The sequence below is a fragment of the Nicotiana tabacum genome, chromosome 5, assembly GCF_000715075.1.
Source record: "Nicotiana tabacum cultivar K326 chromosome 5, ASM71507v2, whole genome shotgun sequence".
In the NCBI taxonomy this organism is placed as follows: Eukaryota; Viridiplantae; Streptophyta; class Magnoliopsida; order Solanales; family Solanaceae; genus Nicotiana; species Nicotiana tabacum.
In genome coordinates this window covers 5,126,096-5,149,552 of record NC_134084.1, presented here as the reverse complement: position 1 = coordinate 5,149,552, position 23,457 = coordinate 5,126,096, and the positions used below count along the sequence as shown (strand labels likewise).

The window sequence follows — 23,457 nt, the reverse complement described above, 5'->3', positions numbered from 1 at the left end:
TATCTTAGGGACATCGGATGCCCTAATCCTCAATTGATGGTAGCCCGACCTCAAATCGATCTTCGAAAACACCTTGGCACCCTGAAGCTGATCAAATAAGTCATCAATCCTTGGCAATGGAAACTTGTTCTTGATGGTGACTTTGTTCAACTGATGATAGTCTATGCACATCCTCATCGACCTATTCTTCTTCTTTAGAAATAACATTGGCGTACCCCAACGCGAGACACTAGGTCTAATAAAGCCCGTATCAAGCAAATCTTGCAACTACTTCTACAATTCTTTCAACTCTGACGGGTCCATGTGGTATGGCGGAATAGAAATAGGTTGAGTGCCCGGAGCCAAATCAATACAAAAGTCAATATTCCTGTCGGGTGTCATCCCCGATAGATATGTAGGAAAAACCTCTAGGAACTTCCGAACAACTGGTACAGAATCTATAGAAGGAACCCCCGCACTAGAATCACGAACATAAGCCAAATAAGCTAAACACTACTTCTTGACCATGCGTCGAGCCTTCATATAAAAAATAACCTTACTGGTAGAATGACCAGGAGTCCATCTCCACTCTAATCGAGGCAACCCTGGCAATGCTAAGGTCACAATCTAGGCATTATAGTCTAATATAACATGATAAAGTGACAACCAATCCATCCCCAAGATGACATCAAAATCACCCATACCGAGAAGTAGGAGATCTACACTAGTATCAAGACCCCCAATAATAACTACACATAAACGATAGACACGATCTACAACAATAGAATCCCCTACCGGTGTGAACACACAGACTGGAGCACTCAAAGAATCACGAGGAACAACCAAATATGAAGCAAAATAAGATGACACATAGGAGTATGTAGACCCTAGATCAACTAAAACTGAATCATCTCTACTGCAACCCGAAATAGTATCTGTGATAAAAACATTAGATGATTCAGCCTCAAGCCTGGCTGGGAAAGCATAACATCAGGGCTGGACCCACCACTCAGAACCATATCCCTGGGACGGCCTCCAGCTAGCTGGTCTCCACCTCTAGTGGCTTGGCCTCCACCTCTAACGGTCTGACCTCCACCTCTAGCGGTCTGACCCCTACCTTTGGATCCTTGACCCCTACCTCTAGTTGGTTGAGCGGGCAGTGCCGGGATCAGGAAGGAGAACCCTGTTGTTGTGACTGAACACCCACTAATCTTGGACAGGTCCGCCGGATATGCCCACACTCACCACACTTGACACATCCATCCTGATACTGCGGTTGAGAAAACTGAAACTGACCCTAATAGGCCGGCTAACCACGATAATAACTTTGAAGAGGGGGTGCTCTAATAGGAGCTGGCAGTACACCATAAGCTGGTTGCCCTGAAGGAGGTACATAGGGACCACGACTCCCTGAAGCTCCATAAGATGTTTGAAGTGCTGAATGAAATGGCCTAGGAGGATGGCCCGTACCAAAAGTACCTTGGCCTCCAGATGATGCCCCATTGAATCCACCAGAGTGACGAGGCCTCTTGACAGACCCCTAACCGCTCCCCTGAGCTAAAACCATCTCAACACGTCTTGCCACATTGGCTGCATCCTGGAAATAAATCTCACTCCCTGTCTCCTTACCCATCTGCAATCTGATAGGCTGAGCGAGTCCTTCAATAAACCTCCTCACCCTTTCTCTCTTGGTGGGAAGTATAAGAAGAGCATCACAGGCCAGATCCACAAATCTAGTCTTGTACTAAGTCACAGTCATAGAACTCTGTTAAAGGCACTCGAACTATCTCTGATAGTCCTCTCTTTGAGTGATAGCAAAATATTCTCCAAAAAGAGCTGAGAGAACTAGTCCCAAGTAAGAGCTGACGACCCAGCTAGTCTGGCCAAATAGAAATCCCTCCACCATTTCTTGGCGGAACCTGACAGACGAAAGGTAGCAAAGTCAACCCCATTGGTTTCCACTATCCCCATGTTCTGTAATACCTTGTGACAACTGTCCAAATAGTCCCGGGGATCCTCTGAAGATCTACCGCCATAGGTTGTGGTGAAAACCTTGGTAAACCTATCCAATCTCCACAAGGCCTCACAAGACATAGCTGATCCATCATCGGTCTGTGATACAACACCCGACGGAACTACCCCAACTGGTTGAGCTGCTAGAGACTAAAATTGAGGAGCCATCTACTCCTGAGTGTGAGTAGCGGGAGTCTGTGCTCCTCCCTCAGCCTGAGAGATGGCTGATGCTACTCGGAATGTAGCGGTCTGAGTAACACTCTCCATAAAGCCCACTAGATGGACTAAAGCATCCTGAAGTACCGGGGTAGCGATAAACCCCTCTAGAACCTAAGCTGGCCCTGCTGGAATAGTTTGGGCCGAAGCCTCCTCATCAAACTCTACTTGAGGCTCCGTCGCTGGTGCTGCTGCTCGAGCTCTAGGCTGAGCCTTGCCCCTGCCTCAGCCTTTAGCAAGGCCTCGTCATCTTCCTATACCCCTCGTACGACTGCCACTGGGGGCTCGAGCTGCTGATCAGCTGATGAAGCGGTACAGTTCTCGCCATCTGTGAAGGAACAAGAGTTGAGAGTTCAAGTAGCATTGGGAGACCAAATCACATGATAGAGAAGAATATAAGTGATATTGTTCCTAACTATGTAGCCTCTGGGGGATAAGCACAGACGTCTCCCTACCGATCCCTCAGACTCTATTAAGCTTGTACGTGAATTGTGAGACATAGGCAACCTAATGCTCTGATACTAACTTATCACGATCTGAATTTCCCACCGTCAGGAACGTGATGGCGCCTAACATCGCACTCGCTAGGCAAGCCAACGTTTGAGTTCTATTCATTTTTTTCCTTTGCATTTTATAGTTAAACTTAACAAAACTAAATCAAAGTGAAATAAATGTGGAGGTACATAATAAACCGATTATCTATATACTACTAAAAATACCGAAACTATTATCACCCAAAAGCTGATATCACAATCCACGAACATACTAAGAATATCTACAAGTATTAGTCTGAAAGAAAAGTACATCTGTCTCAAAAGAAGATAAAATAGGAATGTAGAAACATAAAGGGGACAGCAGGGCCTGCAGACGCTTGCAGGACTACCTTGGGTCTCCTAGATAAATTCCTGCAATTGACCTCTCGATCAGACACAACCAACTCCAAAATCTGCATAGAAAGTTCATAGTGCAGTATCAGTACAACTGACCCCATGTACTGGTAAGTACCGAGCCTAACCTCGATAAGGTAGCGACGAGGCTATGGCGGGGCACTTACAATATAACCTGCATACAGTGTATAATAAAGTGAAAGAAAGTACAGAATGAACTGGAACAGTAACTTGCAGCAAAAATAAATATGGAACTCAATTATCCTGCCAGTACTTAGCTATAACCAATCCTTAAGAGAGTTACAATGCTACAGAATAACATCACAGGAAAGGAAGAATGCATAAATAACAAAATGATGCGGTGCGCATCCCGATCCCACCATATCATCAGAAATAATATGAACATTCACCCTTCTTACTCCTGTTGCGGACTAGATCCCACCAGTCCACCCTTATTGCTCCTCAATATAACTCCCTTATTCCTCCTGTTGCGGCGTGCAACCCGATCCCACCAATCCACCCTTATTACACCTGTTGCGGCATGCACCCGATCCCACCAGACAATCATATTTCACCCTTATTCCTCCTCAATATATTACCCTTATTCCTCCTCAATATATCACCCTTATTCCTCCTCAATATATTACCCTTATTCCTCCTCAATATATCACCCTTATTCCTCCTGTTGCAGCGTTCAACCCGATCACACCTTATCAGTATCAATCACACAATAAGAACAGAAATTTCACAATTTTGGCCCAAAACCTTCCACAATATTTAAGCCTCAAACCAATTCAAATGGAAATCTATATCATTAAGAAGCTTCACTCAATTAATACAACACAATGAGACCAACCGAAACATATTATGAAGCACCAATAAACCAACTTAAACCAATAATGTGATACAATGAAACTACGGAACAATTAATACTTCCATTAAAGAAAACAATATTTAATAAGAAGCAATTAGACATGGAAGCACCAATAAGCATGTAGTAGTTAAGACAGGAACACAATATATTAGGAACATGGATGGGAACAAGCTAAACAAATAATTTGGCAGTACATAGGTACTCGTCACCACACCTATACGCCACACACATGGAATTTCACATAGCAAATAAGTCGGGGATCCCTAATCCCTCAAGTCAAAGTTAGACCAAACATTTACCTCAATCCAACAGCCAACTCAATGCTCACTTACCACTTTTCCTCTAGATTCCACCTCCAATCGACTCGTATCTAGTCATAATTAACTTAATAACATCAATTATTGTTAAAGAAATTAATTCCAATACATAATTATTAGTTTCCCAACATTTTCCCGAAAAAGTCAAAAACTGACTTCGTGCCTGGTTGGTCAAAACCCAAAATTCGGACCAAACCCCGATTATCCATTCACCCCCGAGCCCAGATATATAATTAGTTTTGAAATCCGACCTCAATTTGAGGTCTAAATCCCCAAATTTCGAAATTCCTAAGTTCTACCCAAAATTCCCCAATTTCACCATGAAAACCCTAGATTCTAGGATGAAATCTTGTGAAAAGAAGTAAAAGATTGAAAGAAATGAGTTAAGAATCATTTACCTATGATTTTGGGAAGAAAAAGCCTTTGGAAAATTGCCTCTTGTGTTTTAGGTTTCGAAAAATGGGAGAATGAATGAAAAATCTCGTCCAAGTCTAAACTTATCAGCTGCATATGTCGCATTTGCAACATGAGCTTCGCAATTGCGAAGCTCACAAATGCGAAGGTACCATCACAATTGCGAGAACCCTCACACCTTTTGCAATTGCGAAGAAGTGTTTGCAATTACGAACTTAAATCTTCGCAAATGCGGATAAAAGATCGCATTTGCGATCACTGCTTCCCCCAGCTTTACTTCACAAATGCGAAGAAATCTTTGCAATTGCGAAGACTGCATGGCCGTGCTTCTTATCGCAATTGTGATGAAAGCCTCGTGAATGCGAAACCTGCAGGGTTCGCAATTGCAATGCTTGATCTCACAATTGCAAAATTAGAGGCCTACAACAGGTCCAGTCATACCAGCAAATTTTCCTAAGTTCCAAAACACTCCGTAGCCTATTCGAAACTCACCCGAGCCCTCGGGGCTCCAAGCCAAAACTACACACAAGTTTTAAAACATAATACGAACTTGTTCGTGCGATCAAATTACCAAAATAACATCTAAAACTATGGATTTAACACCAAAACATATGAAATTCTTAAGAACACTTGAAATTCCTCTTTTCTCAATCGGATGCCTGAATCACGTCAAATAAACTCTGTTTTTTACCAAATTTCACAAACATGACTTAAATAATATATTAAGCATGTACCGGGATCCAGAACCAAAATAGGGGCTCGATACCAACGAGATCAAACATTAATCGATTTCTTAAAATCCTTAGATTTTCAGTTCAATAATTTTTAACAAAAATTCATTACTCGGGCTAAGGGCCTCTGAATTTGATTTCGGGCATACACCCAGGTCCAATATTTTACTACGGACGCACCGGGATCGTCAAAATTTGGGTCCGGGTCCGTTTACCCAAAATATTGACTGAAGTAAACTAAAATCAACTATTTAGGCCAAATATTATTATTTCATCAATTTTTCACATAAAGGCTTTTCGAAAATACGCTCGAACTGCACACGTAAATTGAGGAGAGATAAAAATGATTTTTTTAAGGCCTCAAAATACGAAATAGAGTTCTAAAACATAAGATGACCCTTTGGTCATCACAGTCAGGGATGGATCTAGCCTTGTGCTATGAGTTCAATTGAACTTATAATTTTCGACATGGAGTATATATATGAAAAACGTATAAAAATCTCAATAAATATTTGATCTAAACCCATAATTTTAATAGTATAATAAGTTTAATGCTAAGAATCTTAAAAGTTGAGCTCACTAAATTTAATTCCTGAATCTGCCTCTATTATGATTCCTAATAGAACTATCAAGAAGAGAAATTGCTTGGGGTTGATACTTTCTTTCTATCAAGGAAGTATACAGTTGAAATTCTGTGCTAGATTTTATTCTTATTGATTTAGATAATTCAAAATGTTACTATTAATATAGGTCTTTCTATTTGTTCGCACGTATTTATTAAGTACTTTTTTCATTTGATTAATGCATCTATAAAAACCAAAAAATAATAACTCAAACTGAAATTCAAGTTGATCAAATCGTCTAATATAGCATTTAAAACCTCCAAATCCTGGATTTGCATCTGAAGTCATGGCTCCCGTCAAATTACTATGGTAAATTCTTAAGCTTGTAAACAATTCCAACATTTCGTACATCCCTTTCTATTTATTACTTTTTTAAAGAAGATTAACGAAAACAACCGCTAACCCAATCCCTTAAAGTAAAAAGGGGGAGTCAATATGTTTCTTAGAGTTCAAAAGAGTATCACTTAAATTAAAATTAGGGAAATGTAAAATTAAATTTTAAGCTGAAAGAGAAATCTGCTAATGCTCAATTTAGCAAAATACAAGTACGGAGAGAACAATTGATGGGTTTTCAATGTTTTAGTCTTATGTTTTAATGATCTAACAAACTTACTCTCAAGAGCCAGATAGGGAACCTGACACACTTGGTCTACATTGCAAATCAACGGACTCCAGCTAAATATGAACTGCTATAGCTTCAGGAGATAGAGACCCAAACAAAGGACTTGATACCCTTGTGGTTTCCTCACAACAGTAAGAAGTCAATTGGGCACAGTTGGAAAGCGATGCGACTGCCTGCACTGTTCTGCCTGCACTGCACTGTTTCCAGCGGTCACTTGTTCTTTGATCAAACAAGTGCTTACATTATTCAAGTGATGTCATCAAGGTGTATTAACAAAAGCATTATAACAAAACATCACCTGAACACTTGGAGATTCACTTCAAGCATTCTGCAAAACAATGAACTTAATTCTCAAGAGCTTGAAGAACAAAGTTAAACGCTACTACGGACCAGTTCCTAAATCTAGTATTGTGTTATCCTTAGTTGAGTTGTAACTTTGTGATTGTTCTTATTGTAATTCCTAAAATTGATTAGCTAGAAGCATTGATTAGGAACCCCTTTATAAAACCATAAACTCTCTGAGTTTGTGTTATGACTACTGACTAGAGTTAGTCATAAGTTAAAGTCTTTGTAACTAGTGAGTGATAAAGTGGATTATGCTAAGAGTATCACAAGTTAGTTGAGTTGAAGTCTTTGTAATGGAGTCATTACAAAGTGGCTTGTAATAGTGTGTTTACAAGTTAGTGAAGTTGAAAGCCCACAAGTGTAGGTCATGGTTTTTGTCCCCTTGAGTTGGGATTTTTCCACATAAAAATCCTGTGTCTTATTTACTTACTGTTTCATTAGCATTCTCAGTAAAAACTCATAGAGGACCAGGTACTCTATAGTTTGGTGGACTCATATAAACTAACAATTGGTATCAGAGCGGGTTCCTCCTACCAGGCTAATACCTAGGAAGGATCCATATGGTTGCTCCACCAAATTTTGAAGAAGGTCAATCAACATACAGACCACCCAGGTTCAATAGGCAATTATATAGATGGTGGAAGACAAGAATGCATGATTTTATCATGGCTGATGATTCTGAGTTATGGGATGTCATATGTGACGGTCCTTACGTCCCAACAAAGGTACTTGAAGAACTTCCATTCTCATTGCCAAAAACCAGAAAAGAATACACCGACGCAGACAAGAAAGCTGTGGAGAAGAATTTTCGTGCCAAAAAGATTTTGGTATGTGGAATAGGACCTGATGAATACAATAGAATCTCTGCTTATGAAACTGCTGAGGAGATACGGGAAGCTTTGCAAACAGCTCATGAGGGAACCACTCAAGTAAAACAATCTAAGATTGATATGCTCACTACCGAGTATGAACTCTTTAGAATGAAAGATGATGAATTTATTTAAGATATGCACACAAGATTCACTTCCATCATAAATGAGTTACACCCACTTGGTGAAACCATTCCTAGGAACAAGCTAGTAAGGAAAATCCTTAGTATCCTACCTAGTTCTTGGGAAATCAATGTGAATGCTATTATTAAAGAAAAGGACCTACAGGAGCTGACCATAGACGAGCTGGTTGGAAATCTGAAGACCAACGAGATGAAGAGGAAGATAGATAGTGAAAGAAGAGAACCAAAGAAAGAAAAGAATCTGGTACTCAAAGCTGATAGCAATGACTCGAGTGAGGAGGACAGTAACATGGCTTACTTAACCAAAACATTTCAGAAGATGGTCAGAAGAAATGGAGGAATGCTGAAAAGGGGCAGCTCTAGCAAACCAAAGAACTATGATCTCTGTCATAAGTGTGGAAAGCTTGGGCACTTCATCAAAGACTGTCGTCTCCTGAAGCAAGAGTTCTTCAAGTACAACCCTGAGAAAGCAGCTAAGAGGAACCTGGTTCCTGAAAAGGAATTCAAAAGGAATAGATCTGCTGACAATGTGGTGAAATAGGCTCTTGCAGCATGGGGAGACTCCTCTAGTGAGTCTGAAGATGAAACTGATACTGGCGACAACTCCATGATGGCAGTTGAAAGCGAGGAAAATGAATATGATTCAACTTTTGCTTTGATGGCCCAATCAGATGATGATGAAGATGATAACAACAGTGAGGTAAATTTTAGGGATGTTCAGAGAAATCTGAAATCCTACTCTCCTAAGAAACTTATGTCTTTAGCTAATGTATTGATTGATGTCTATCATAGTCTTGTGAAGGATAAAGATGCCTTGACCTTAGAACTAGGGGAAGCTGAACGAACCAGAGATGATCTGGTAGTATGTGTAGTGGATCTGAAGGAAACCATTTGTGAGTTGGAAAAAGAAAAAAGTGTCTTAACCAAAAAAATTGCAAACATAGAGCATGAAAGAGATGACTTAGTGGTTGTAGTTGTTGACCATACGGAAACCACTAATAACATCAGTAAAGAAAAGGAGGCCCTAGTGAAAAGAGTGACTGAGATTGAGGAAGAAAGAGATGATCTCTTGGTAGTAGTTGCAGACCTGAGGGAAATAATAGAGGGACTAGGAACTGAGTCTAAACTCGAAAATACTGGAAAAGGAAAAGAGGTAGCCAGTGAGGAACATATTAGGCTTGAAAACGAGTTAAAAGTTGTGAGAACTAGGTTGTGTGTTGAAACTGAGAAAAACAAGCACCTCCAAACTGAACTAGAAAGAGTAAAAATGATCTTGAAAAGTCTCTAAAGTGGACCTGGTCCTCAGAAGCTATCACTGCTATGTACGCTAATAATGGTGGAAACATACAGAGAATAGGGTTCCAAAGGGAGGAAACCCCTTACAACCCACATAGCAAGTATGTGACTGTACCAGACAACTGGCTGTGTACCCACTGTGGGAACAATGGACATTTCAAGGAAAATTACCAAGCCAAGTCTAGTCCATTCAGAAAAACAAAGTGTTTGCTGAAAATGTAACTATTAAAAAGGGACCAGGTTCCACCCACAAAAAAATGCATATTACCTGCATGGACTAAGAGAGCTCTTATTCATCCTCTTGCCTACTACAAGGGACCCAAACTTGCTTGGGTTCCTAAAACTAACTCTTGATCTCCTTGTGCAGGGAACAATGGAAGGAAGGGGTCAACAATGGCTCATGGACAGTGGGTGTTCAAAGCACATAACTGGGAACACCATGGACTTTCTTTCACTAAAAGCCCTGCAAGGAGGGAGTGTATCCTTTGGCAATGGGAAAAAAGGTACATTCTTAGAGTTGGAAAAGTTGGGAAATCACTCACTCACTCTATTAAGAATGTGTACTATGTCAATAGTCTTAAGTATAGTCTCTTGAGTGTCTCTCAGATCTGTGATAAAGGAAATAAGGTGGAGTTCTTGTCCAAGATATGTACTGTTACTAATCTGGTAACTGGTGAAGTGGTACTTGTGGCCAAGAGATACAAGAACATCTATGTTGCTAATTTTGAGTCCTTACAAAGTGGTGATCTGAGTTTTTTGAAAGTTGTTGATGATGATGTTGAACCCTGGCACAAAAGATATGGGCACGCAAGCTTCTCTCTTCGAAACAAACTAATTTAGAAAGACCCGATCCATGGTCTGCCCATGTCAAAGTTCAAAGTACAGAAATTTTGTGATGCCTGTGCTAAAGAAAATCATGCGAAGTCCTCTTTTAAGTCTAAAAAGGATGTAAGTACCTCAAAGCCACTCGATCTTCTGCAGATGGACCTATGTGGCCCTATGAGAGTGCAAAGTAGGGGAGGAAAAAGATACATTTTTGTGATAGTGGATGACTACTCCAGATTCACATGGACTTTGTTTCTTAGAACTAAAGATGAAACCTTTGAGGTGTTTGTGGTTTTTGTGAAGAAAATCTAGGTGAAGATGGAGTCTAGAGTCACATGTATTAGATCAGATCATGGAACAAAATTTGATAATGCCAAATTTGATGAGTTCTGCAATGAAAATGGCATTACTCACAACTTCTCAACTCCTAGAACCCCCCAGCAAAATGGAGTAGTGGAAAGGAAGAATAGAACTCTTAAAGAAATGGCAAGAACAATGTTGATCGACAGTGGAATTCCAAAGAACTTTAGGGCAGAAGTGGTCAACACTGCTTGCTACTTGGTGAACAGGTGCATGATCAGATCACTCCTGAACAAAACCCCTTATGAGTTGCTTAATGGAACGAAACTCAAGTTGACTCACCTATGAACATTTGGGTGCAAATGCTATGTTCTCAATAATGGAAAGGATCAGCTTGGTAAATTTGATGCCAAGAGTGATGAATGAATATTTATGGGCTACTCTTCTCAAAGCAAAGCTTATAAGATATACAACAAGCGGACTCAATGTGTCGAGGAAAGTGTTCATGTTATTTTTGATGAGTCCTCCCTCATGTGAGAAGAGTGTTGAAGAGGATCAAAATGGAGAACCCTTACTAGTCCCTGGTGAAGTCATTAACATGACAAATGGAAAGGCAGTTATGATGAGCCAAGTAAAAGAGTCGAGTGAAGACAATGTTGCCTCTTCTTCAATGGAACCAGGTACCTCAATTACAACCACTGAAGCTGAAGAAAGAGTGGTTGATGTAGTCCAGAGTACTCCACTAGTACATGAGAGAAGAACACAAGAGAACTGTCACGACCCCGGTTCGCCCTCCGTGAACCATCGTGACAGCACCTAGTCTCTATGACTAGGTAAGCCTAACAATGCGGAAAATAAACCAATTTGTGGAAGAAATAATTAAAAACCGAAATAGTGATATAAAACAGTATTTTTAAAGTGCCGCTTGGCATACACAATAACAACTCTCGAAACTAATAACATTTCCCAAAACCCGAAATCTCATGATCACAAGACTTTGAATGTCTACAAGCATCTAACTCCAGAATATCTAACAAAGAAACAAAAGTACAGAAGGGCTAATACAAAAAGGAAGAGTAGAAAGGGACTCTTCGGTCTGCAGATGTGGCAAATATACCTCGGAGTGTCTATAGGCGCCTCGTCTCAAGCATGATAAGTCTGAGTGGAAGTACCTGGATCTGCACATGAAAAACATGCGAAGAAAGGGCATGAGTACACCACAACAGTACTCAGTAAGTGCCAAGCCTAACCTCAGTCGGGTAGTGACGAGGAAGGTTAGGGCCCTACTGAGGTTAAATAAAATATATGGTTTAACAATATAGAACAAGAACAGTATAAATAAGTACAATAGTAAAAGTAATACAGGATATAAAGAACAACAACAACTACCACAAAGGCCAAGTAAACACAGAAAGAAATACAGCTTAGCACAAAGATAACAACCGGGGATCTCCCAGGATACCGTGTTGTAGTCCCAAATATAAATATCCAGTGGATCTCCCGGGATACCGTCCTGTAGTCCAACTCATAATACGAAGGGATCTCCCAGAATACCGATCCGTAGTCCGAAATGTAAATATTCAGTATAGGGGGAATCTACCGGGTGCAATCCCGTAGTTCCAATGTAAATATATAGGGGGATCTCCCGGAATACCGTTCCGCAGTCCCAAAGTAAACATACAGGGGGATCTCCCGGGATATCGTCATGTAGTCCCAAAGTAAACACACAACAACAACAAGAGTACACAGTTCAATTCAAGTTTCATACCAAGGCAAAATAGGTATTTCTAACTTAGCATGCTGCACGTAATCCAAATAAGGCAGTTTGAGCAAGCAAGGCAATTAAGTCAATTAGACATGCTTTCCTAAGCTAACAACAGGCTTAAATTGCAAGTGGTATAAACATGAAGAGAAACATACTAGTAATTACTTAATGAAAACTGGATTTTCAACAATTAGCACAAGTACGCACTTGTCACCTCACATACAAGGCATTTCAATTATCAATAATACCAAATCCTAAGGGGAAGGTCCCCCACACAAGGTTAGGCAAGCCACTTACCTCGAACCGGCTCAAAGTCAACCCGAAACCATGTTCTTGCCACGAGTACTCAACTCCAAATGTCCCAAATCTATTCAATTCAATTGCATAATATAAATAACACTTCAAGTAACTAATTTTACAAAGAAATTCTAAGCTAATATGCGAAATTAGGTAAAATGACCAAAATGCCCCTCGGGCCCACGTCTCAAAATTGGGTAAAATTTACATTTTCAGAATCCCCACACTCTCACGAGTCTATAAATATCAAGAACATTGAAATCGGAGTTAAATTGGCCCCTCAAATATTCATTTTAAGATCTCTTAATCTCAAGCCCTAATTACCCATTTTGCACTGATTTTTCCCAAATTTTCTACCACTAATTAGACCTTTAATCACATATTAAAGAGTTATGAAGTCAAAAATGTTACCTCCAAAAAAAAGATTCCCCTTTGGTTTCCTTAAAAATCTCCCTCAAAAGCTTCAATCCCGTTCAAAATGGTGGAAAAATGAAGAAGGGTCACGAATGGGCTATTTAAATACTGCTCAGATTGAACCCTATGCGATCGCATAAGGCAATTTCCTCACAACAATGCGATCGCGACCAGCTCTATGAGATCGCATAGAGAATTCCATCACCTCACTGCCACTCCAAGTCCTTCTATGCGAACGCAAAGTTCTCCACATGAACGCAATGACCAAGACTGCTCACCCTACGCGATCGCGATTCAAAAAAATCCGCCTAGCCTCAACTTACTCTACGCAATCTCGAATGAACTCACGCGATTGCAATGAACAAATCACTGCTGCTAAAACACCAAAAAACCGACAATCTCCCAAAGACTAAAAGTGCCCGTTTGAGCATCCAAAATACACCCGAGACCTCCGGGACCTCAACCAAACCTACCAACATATCCCATAACATCATTCAAACTTGCTCCAACCTTAGGAACGCTCAAAAAAATATCAAAATACCAATTTATCATCGGATTCAAGCCTAAGAACTTCAAAAACTTTCAAAGTACGCTTTCGATCAAAAAGTCTATCAAACCTCTCCGAATGACCTGAAATTTTGCACACACGACACATTCAACACTACGGAGCTACTCCAACTTTCGGAATTCCATTCCGACCTTCGGATCAAAATCTCACTATCGAACCGGAAACTTCAAAATTCAACTTTCGGCATTTCAAGCCTAAATTAGCTACGGACCTCCAAAACACAATCCGAACACGCTCCTAAATTCGAAATCACCCAATGGAGCTAACGGAACTATCGGAATTCCATTCCGAGGCCGTCTTCACACTGTTACAACTACGGTCAAATTTCCAAAACGTAAGCTCTCATTTAGGGACTAAGTATCCTAAAACTCTCCGAAACTCAAAGCCAAGCATCCCGGCAAATCAAAATAGCATAAACAAACACGGGGAAAGCAGTTAATAGGGGATCGAGGCATTAATTCTTTAAACGATCGGCCGAGCCGTTACATCCTCTTATACTTAAATATTCGTACGTCCTCGAACGAGCATAGAGACATACCTGAAGTAGTGAAAAGATGAGGGTAATGGCTGCGCATATCCTACTCGGTCTCCCAGGTCACTTCCTTGACCGGCTGACCCCGCCACTGAACCTTCACTGATGCAATGTTCTTTGACCTTAGCTTTCGAACCTGCCTGTCCAATATTGCCACTGGTTCCTCAACATAAGATAGATCCTTGTCCAACTGAACTGAACTAAAATCCAACATGTGCGACAGATCCCCGTGATACCTCCGAAGCATCGAATCATGAAATACCGGATGAACTCCTGCCAAGCTGAGAGGTAAGGCAAGCTCATAAGCAACCTCCCCAACACGTCTCAATATCTCAAAAGGACCAATAAACCTCAGAGTCAGCTTCCCTTTCTTCCCAACTCTCATAACGCCCTTCATAGGCGAAACCCAAAGTAGAACCCGCTCTTCAACCATATAGGAAACATCACGAACCTTCCGATCCGCATAGCTCTTCTGTCTGGCCTGGGCTGTACGGAGTCAATCCTGAATCACCTTAACCTTCTCCAAAGCATTCTAAACCATGTTTGTGCCCAATAATCTAGCCTCACCCGGCTCAAACCAACCTACCGGGGACCTACACTGCCTACCATATAAAGCCTCATGCGGTGCCATCTGAATGTTGGACTGATATTTGTTGTTGTAGGCAAACTCCGCCAATGGCAAGAACTGATCCTAAGACCCTCCAAACTGAATCACACACGCACGGAGCATATCCTCAAGAATCTGAATAGTGCACTCGGATTGTCCGTCCATCTGAGGGTGAAATGTTGTACTCAACTCTACCCGAGTACCCAACTCATGCTGAACGGCCCTCCAAAATAGTGATGTGAACTAATTACCCCTATCTGAAATGATGGAAACTGGGATAACATGAAGACGAACAATCTCCCGGATATAAATCTCCGCCAACCACTCCGAAGAATAAGTAATACACACAGGAATGAAGTGCGCGGACTTGGTCAGCCGATCCACAATCACCCAAATGGAATCGAACTTCCTCAAAGTCCGTGGGAGCCCAACTACAAAGTCCATGGTGATCCGCTTCCATTTCCACTCCAGAATCTCTATCTGCTGAAGCAACCCACCCGGTCTCTGGTGTTCATATTTGACCTATTGACAATTGAGGCACCGAGCTACAAACCCAACTATGTCTTTCTTCATCCGCCTCCACCAATAGTGCTATCTCAAATCCTGATACATCTTCGTAGCACCCAGATGAATAAAATACTGTGAACTATGGGCCTGCTCTAGAATCAACTCCCGAAGCCCATCAACATTAGGTACACAAATCTGACCCTGCATCCTCAATACCCCGTCATCACCAATAGTCACATCTCTGGCATCAACATGTTAAACCTTGTCCTTGAGGACAAGCAAATGAGGGTCATCATACTGATGCTCCCTGATACAATCAAATAAGGAAGACCGAGAAATCACGCAAGCTAGAACTCAACTGGGCTCCAAAAGATCCAATCTCACAAACTAGCTAGATAAGGCCTAAACATCCATCGCCATAGGCCTCTCCGATGCTGGTAAATAAACCAAACTCCCCAAACTCTCTGCCCGGCGACTCAAGGCATCGGCTACCACATTGGTCTTGCCCGGGTGATACAAAATAGTGATATCATAGTCCTTCAGCAACTCTAACCACCTCCTCTGGCGCAAATTTAGATCCTTTTGCTTGAACATGTGTTGGAAGATCCGATGATCCGTATAAATCTCACAAGGCACACCATACAAATAATGATGCCAGATCTTCAAGGTGTGAACAATGGCAGCTAACTCAAGGTCATGGACAGGGTAATTCTTCTCGTGTACCTTCAATTGTCTGGACCCGTATGCAATCATCCTACCGCCCTGCATCAATACCTCTCTAAGGCCAACCCTCGAGACATCATAATAGACAGTATAAGACCCCGAACATGTAGGCAATATCAAAATTGGGGTTGTAGTCAAAGCTGTATTGAGCTTCTGAAAGCTCGCCTCACACTCTTCCGTCTACTGGAACGGAGCACCCTTCTGGGTCAGCTTGGTCATAGGGGCTGCAATCGATGAAAACCCCTCAGCAAAACAACGGTAATAACCCGCCAAGCCAAGAAAACTGCGGATCTCTGTAGCTGAGGATGGTCTAGGCCAACTCTGCACTGCCTCTACTTTCTTTGGATCCACCTGAATACCCTCACTCGATACCACGTGGCCTAAGAATGCCGCGGAATCCAACCAAAACTCACATTTTGAGAACTTTGCATATAACTTCTTTTCTCTCAAGGTCTGAAGCACTGTCCTCAGGTGCTGCTCATGATCTTCCCGACTCCGGGAATACACCAAAATATCATCAATAAGGACAATGATGAACGAGTCCAGATATGGCCAGAACACACTGTGCATCAAATGCATAAAGGCTATTGGGGCATTGGTTAGCCCAAATAACATAACAAGGAACTCGTAATGACCATACCGAGTCCTGAAAGTAGTCTTCGGGATATCTGGCCCCCGAATCTTCAACTGATGGTAACCTGAACGCAAGTCAATCTTAGAAAACACTCGTGTACCCTGTAACTGGTCAAACAGATCATCAATACGAGGCAAAGGATAATGGTTCTTCACTGTAACTTTGTTCAACTAGCGATAATCAATACACATAAGCATAGAACCATTCTTTTTCTTCACAAACAAGACATGAGCACCCCAAGGTGATACACTGGGCCGAATAAAACCCTTATCAAGCAATTCCTGTAACTGATCCTTCAACTCATGAGGGGCCATACATTACGGAGGAATAGAAATGGGTTGAGTGCCCGACAACAATTCAATGCCAAAATCAATATCTCTATCAGGCGGCATGCCCGAAAGATTAGCTGGAAATACATCAAGAAAATCCTGTACTACTAGGACTGAATCAACTGAAGGGGTATCAATACTGACATCTCTCACATAAGTTAGATACACGTCACACCCCTTCTCAACCATACACTGATTCTTAAGGAAAGAAATAACTATATTGGAGTGTGATCTAAAGCACACATCCACTTAACACGCAGTACACCTGGCATAGCCAGCATCACGGTTTTGGCATGACAATCAAGAATAGCATAATGGGGTGACAATCAGTCCATGCCTAAGATAATATCAAAATCAACCATGTTGAGCAACAATAAATTGGCTCTGGTCTTAAAACCACTAAAAGCAACCAAACACGATCGATAAACACGGTCCACAATAAGAGAATCTCCCGCAGAAGTAGAAACATAAACAGGGGAACTCAAAGAATCCCGAGGGACACCCAAACAACAACAACAACAACAACGCAGTATAATCTCACTAGTGGGGTCTGGGGAGGGCAGTGTGTATGCAGACCTTACCCCTACCCTGGGGTAGAGAGGCTATTTCCAAATAGACCCTCAACATCCTTCTCTCCAAGAACTCCCCACCTTGCTCTTGGGGTGACTCGAACTCACAACCTCTCGGTTGAAAGTAGAGGTTGCTTACCATCAGAGCAACCCCTCTTATCTAAAGCGGAGCAAAATAAGAAGACACATAAGAATAAGTGGAGTCTGGATCAAATAGGACCGATGCATCTCTGTGACAAACCAGTATAATACCTATGATGATAGAATCAGAGGCAACAACCTCGGTACGGGCATGAAGGGCATTGTATCTGGCCTGGCCTCCCTCTCTAAGGCGACCTTTACCTCCCCGACCTCCAACTCTAGCTAGCTGAGTAGGTGGGGTAGCAACTGGAGCTGTAACCATAGCCTAAGAACTCTGCGGGGCACCATGTGGCTAAGAAGTCTGTGAAGGTGCACCCCTCCTAAGTATGGGGAAATCCCTTACCATATGGCGTGTATCACCACACTCAAAAGAAGCTCAAGGAGGATGTGGTGGTTGTGACTGGCTCGGGCTAGGTCTGCTGGACTGACCACTAAAAGCACCACGCGTAGGAGGCGCACTAGATACTGAGATGCATAATAAGGCTCCTGAGGCCTAGGAGGAGCTGGAATACCATTGGTTGCTGGAAGAGCTGAATGAACAGGGCGACCCATATAACCCCTACCATGACGACCTGCAGCTGGGGTACGGCCACCAGAATAATGGCCCGACTCTCGAGACCTCTTGGCCTCCCTCTCCTCTCTCTCCCTAGCATGCATACCCTCAATCATCCTAGCAATTCTCACCACCTGCTGATAAGAAATATCCATCTCCAACTCCCAACCAATGTTAGACCTGATGCTGGGAATAAGCCCCTCAATAAACCGGGAACCCTCTCACGAACAGTAGAAACCAATGCTGGGACATGCCTAGCCAAGCTAGTGTAACAGATAGCATACTACGAGACAGTCATAGTACCCTAGAGCAAATGCTCAAACTCTGCACGCCATATGTCCCTGAGGCTCTAAAGAACAAACTCTGTCAAGAACATATCTGAAAACTGGGTCCAAGTCAGTAAAGCAACCTCGTCCGGACTGTCTAACTCATAGGTGCGCCACCACTCATAGACGACTCCTCGAAGATGGAAGGCAGTGAAAGAAATCCCACTCGATCCTAATATACCCATAGTACGGAGGATGCAGTGACACTCCTCTAGAAATCCCAGGGTATCATCTCAAGCTAACCCACTGAATACAGGAGGATCATACTTCTTGAACCTCTCAAGTCTCCGCTGCTCATCCTCTGAAGTCGCTGCCTTGTCCTTGGGCTGGCCTAGGACTACCAGCTGTATAGGAATAATCTCTGGGACCTGATCAACATACACTCGCTGCCCAGGAGTGAGGGCGGGGGGAGTCTATGCACCTCCCCCGGCCTGAGATGTGGCTGCAATAAGGGGAAGCAACCCTTCCTGAGCCAAAGTGGTGTACATGCTCATGAACTGCGCAAGAGTCTCTTGGAGAGCTGGAGTAGTAGTAGCAGTAGGCGTATCAGGTGCCTAGACTCCAACTGGAACTACTGGTAGTACCTCGGTGGCAGCTCATGCGGGTGCTCTGGCTACACCATGTGCACGTCCTCGGCCTCTACCCCGGCCCCGGACTCTGACGGTTGCAGCAGGGGGCGCGGGTGCCTGGTCATCTCTGATAGCATGTGTCCTCACCATCTGTGAGAGAATAGAAGACAGAAGTTTAGAATTGTGATGTCAAAATTTTGCACGACAAGGAAATCAAATGAAGTAGAATTTTCCTAACAGTTATATAGCCTCTCGTAGATAAGTACAGACGTCTCTGTGCCGATCAGCAAGACTCTAATAAACCGGCTTGTGATTCATAACTCCTATGAACCTAGAGCTCTGATACCAACATGTCACGATCTCGGTTCGCCCTCTGTGAACCATCGTGATGGCACCTAGTCTATACGACTAGGTAAGCCTAACAATGCAGAAAATAAACCAATTTGCGGAAGAAATAATTAAAAACCAAAATAGTGAAATAAAACAGTATTTTTAAAGTGCTGCTTGGCATACACAATAACAACTCTCGAAACTAATAATATTTTTGAAAACCCGGAATCTCATGATCACAAGCCTTTGAATGTCTACAAGCATATAACTCCAATATATCTGACAAAGAAACGAAAGCACGGAAGGGCTAATACAAAAAGGGAGAGTAGAAAGGGACTCTTCGGTCTGCGGACGCAACAGATATACCTCGGAGTCTCTACAGGCGCCTCGTTTCAAGCGTGATAAGTCTGAGTGGAAGTACCTAGATCTGCACATGAAAAACATGCACAGAAAGGGCATGAGTACACCACAGCGGTACTTAGTAAGTGCCAAGCCTAACCTCGATCGGGTAGCGACGAGGAAGGTCAGGGCCCTACTGAGGTTAAATACAATATAAGGTTTAACAGTGTAGAACAAAAATAGTAAATAAGTACAACAGTAAAAGTAACACAGGATATAAAGGACACACGATCGCATAGAGAAATTCCATCACCTCACTGCCACTCCAAGTCCTTCTACGTGAACGCAAAGCTCTCCACGTGAACGCAATGACCAAGACTGCTCACCCTACGCGATCGCACTCCTACCTTCGCGATTGCGATTCACAAAAATCCGCCTGGCCTCAACATACTCTACGTGATCGCGGATGAACTCACGTGATTGTAATGAACAAATCACTGCTGCTAAAACACCAAAAAACCAGCAATCTTCCAAAGACCAAAAGTGCCCATTTGAGCATCCGAAATACACCTGAGGCCCTCGGGACCTCAACCAAACCTACCAACATATCCCATAACATCATTCAAACTTGTTCCAACCATCGGAATGCTCAAAACAACATCAAAATACCAATTTAGCATCGGATTCAAGCCTAAAAACTTCAAAAACTCTCAAAATATGCTTTCGATTAAAAAGCCTATCAAACCTCGTCCGAATGACCTGAAATTTTGCACAAACATCACATTCAACACTATGGAGCTACTCTAACTTCCGAAATTCCATTCCTACCCTCGGATCAAAATCTCACTTTCAAACCGAAAACTTCAAAAATTCAACTTTCGGCATTTCAAGCCTAAATTAGCTACGGACCTCTAAAACATAATCCGAACACGCTCTTAAACCCGAAATCACCTAAAGGAGCTAATAGAGCCATCAAAATTCCATTCCGAGACCGTCTTCATATTGTTCTGACTACCATAAAATTTCTAAAACTTAAGCTCTCATTTGGGGACTAAGTGTCCAAAACTCTCCGAATCTCAAAGCCAAGCATCCCGGCAAATCAAAATAGCAGAAACAAACACGGGGAAAGCAATTAATAGGGGATTGGGGCGTTAATTCTTGAAACAACCGGTTAGGTCGTTACAAGAACCAGTTAAATATACCCACCTCCTCTACAAATGAACCTCATATGTCTAACTAGAAACACAAAAAATCTCATCCTCTAGAAAACATAATTACTCCCTTAGATTCCGGAGTACAAACCAGGTCAAAAGCCAGAAATTCACTTGCCTTCTCAGCCTTTCTCTCTCAAATAGAGCCTAAAAATATCAAGGAAGCCCTGAAAGATGTAGATTGGATTACAGTCATGCAAGATGATCTGCATTAGTTTGAAAGGAACAATGTCTGGCATCTGGTACCTAGACCCTCAGATCGAACAATTATAGGAACCAGGTGGGTATTTAGGAACAAGCTTGATGAACATGGAAACACCACAAGGAACAAGGCCAGGCTAGTGGTTCAATGCTTCAATCAGGAGGAAGGGATTGATTATGATGAAACGTTTGCTCCGATCGCTCGCACAGAAACTATTAGAATCCTAATCACTTTTGCATCTCATATGGAATTCACCTTATTCCAAATGGATGTCAAAAGTGCATTTTCTGAATAGTCTTCTTAAGGAAGAAGTCTATGTGAAGCAACCTCCAGGGTTTGAATGTCATGAACACCCTAAATATGTTTTAAACTGGACAAAGCATTGTATGGGTTGAAGCAGGCTCCTCGAGCTTGGTATGAAAGGTTGTCAAAGTTCCTCTTATAAAATGGTTTTAAAAGAGGGAAAATTGACAACACCTTGTTCCTAAAGAAACAGGGAAGGAACCTGCTCATTGTTCAGGTCTATGTTGATGAAATCATTTTTGGGGCAACAACTGAGTCTCTGTGTGAAGAATTTGTAAAACTCATGGGAAGTGAGTTTGAAATGGGCATGATGGGGGAACTAAATTTCTTCTTGGGTCTTCAAGTGAAGCATTCCTCAAAGGGTACATTCATTTGTCAGTAGAAATACATCAGAGAGCTCTTGAAGAGGTTTGACATGGAAGCATCAAAGGTGATAGACACTCACATTGCTACGGCTACTCAACTCGACATGGATGAGACTGGATCTCATGTGAATCAAACTATGTATAGAGGCATTATTGGGTCTCTTCTCTACCTCACTGCCAGCAGACCTGATATTGTCTTTAGTGTGGGGCTATGTGGAAGGTTTCAATCAAATCCCAAGGAATCTCATTTGAAGGCTGCCAAAAGAATTTTGAGATACCTTAAGGGAGCACAGGACCTGGTCCTTTATTACCCCTCAGGTGACAGTTTTAATCTCATTAGATATGATGATGTAGACTATGCATGTTATCTTGTGGACATGAAAAGCACTTCTGGAATGGCTCACTTCCTAGGTTCATGTCTCATCTCTTGGGGCATAAGGAAGCAAAACTTAGTGGCTCTTTCAACAGCTGAAGCAGAATATGTAGATGCAGCATCTTGTTGTGCTCAACTTCTATGGATTAAGCAACACCTGGAGGATTTTGGGGTATTTACTAAATGTGTGCCCCTTTTATGTGATAACACCAGTGCACTCAATATGGCCAAGAATCCAGTTCAACATAAAAAGACCAAGCATATTGATGTGAGGCATCATTTTCTAAGGGACAATGTGGAGAAAGGGTTGATTTGTATGAAATTCTGTAGCACAGAATACCAAATTGCAGATATCTTCACCAAAGCATTGAGTAGGGAACATTTTGAAAGAAATAGGGTAAAGTTGGGGCTTTTGAAGTCCAATTGAGAACTTGATTCCTCATCAATTGGCTATGAAAATCACCTTACAGGTAAAACTAGCTAAAGTGTTTTCTGGTCAAGTCTAACTCACTTCAATATCGTTTTAGATAAACACGCATGATGAGTATAGAAGCTGTAGATGCAGTGCATGTATGATAAATGAGGATTGATATTTTCAAATAACAGGTCAAGAACCTAGTTCTTATACCAAAGGTTAGTAGTTCTGTGCATTCTTTAATACACATTTTGAAAAGGTACAAAAATCACCTGCCATGTCATCCACCTTTTCAGACCCTGTTGTCACGTCTCTTTACTTCAAATCGTTCCATCTCCCTCTGAAATGTTGCACTTCTCCAAGCACAACTGTCGTTTCAGAACCGGTTCCTATCTCTCACTTCATAATTATTCACTCTTAATAAAACCCTTATCTTTTCTCCACAAACCATAAGTCCTCTATTAGAACTTTCTCAAAGAACCTTCTCTTCATCTCAAAGAACCTTCCCTAAGTAACCTCACCTCGATTTGCGTGCATGGTCCGGACGTATATCCGGAAAGCTTTTATGTGGAAATATGAGAAATAGAAATTTCTAGAGTTAAAATTTAATAATGGTTGACTTTGGCCAACATTTTAAGAAAACGGACCTATATCTGTGTTCCGACAATCCCGTGAGGTCCGCAATAAAATATGAGACTTGGGAGTATGCTTGGAAATGAATTCCGAGGTCCCAAGCCTTAGAAATCAATTTTGAAAGAAATTGTTTTGCTGAATTATTTATGAAATAAAGAAAAGAATTAATGTTTGAAACCATTGGTATCGGGCCCGTATTTTGGTTCTGGAGCCCGGTACAAACTTGTTAAAGTATTTAAATGATAACTGTGAAATTTAGTGAAATATTGAGTTTATTTGACGTGATTTGGACCTCCGA

The 23,457-nt window shown here is 41.8% G+C and overlaps 1 protein-coding gene across 1 annotated transcript; it reads left to right on the top strand.

Moving 5' to 3' along the window:
- Positions 1–7,581: 7,581 nt before the first annotated feature.
- Positions 7,582–8,025, top strand: LOC142180671 (uncharacterized). Its single transcript, XM_075252717.1, has one exon. The coding sequence runs from the start codon at positions 7,582–7,584 to the stop codon at positions 8,023–8,025; it is 444 nt and encodes a 147-aa protein (XP_075108818.1).
- The last annotated feature ends 15,432 nt before the right edge of the window (positions 8,026–23,457 follow it).

Bases quoted from the DNA above. Each gene is read 5' to 3' on its own strand.
- LOC142180671 (XM_075252717.1), top strand. From the start codon at position 7,582: ATGGTTGCTCCACCAAATTTTGAAGAAGGTCAATCAACATACAGACCA.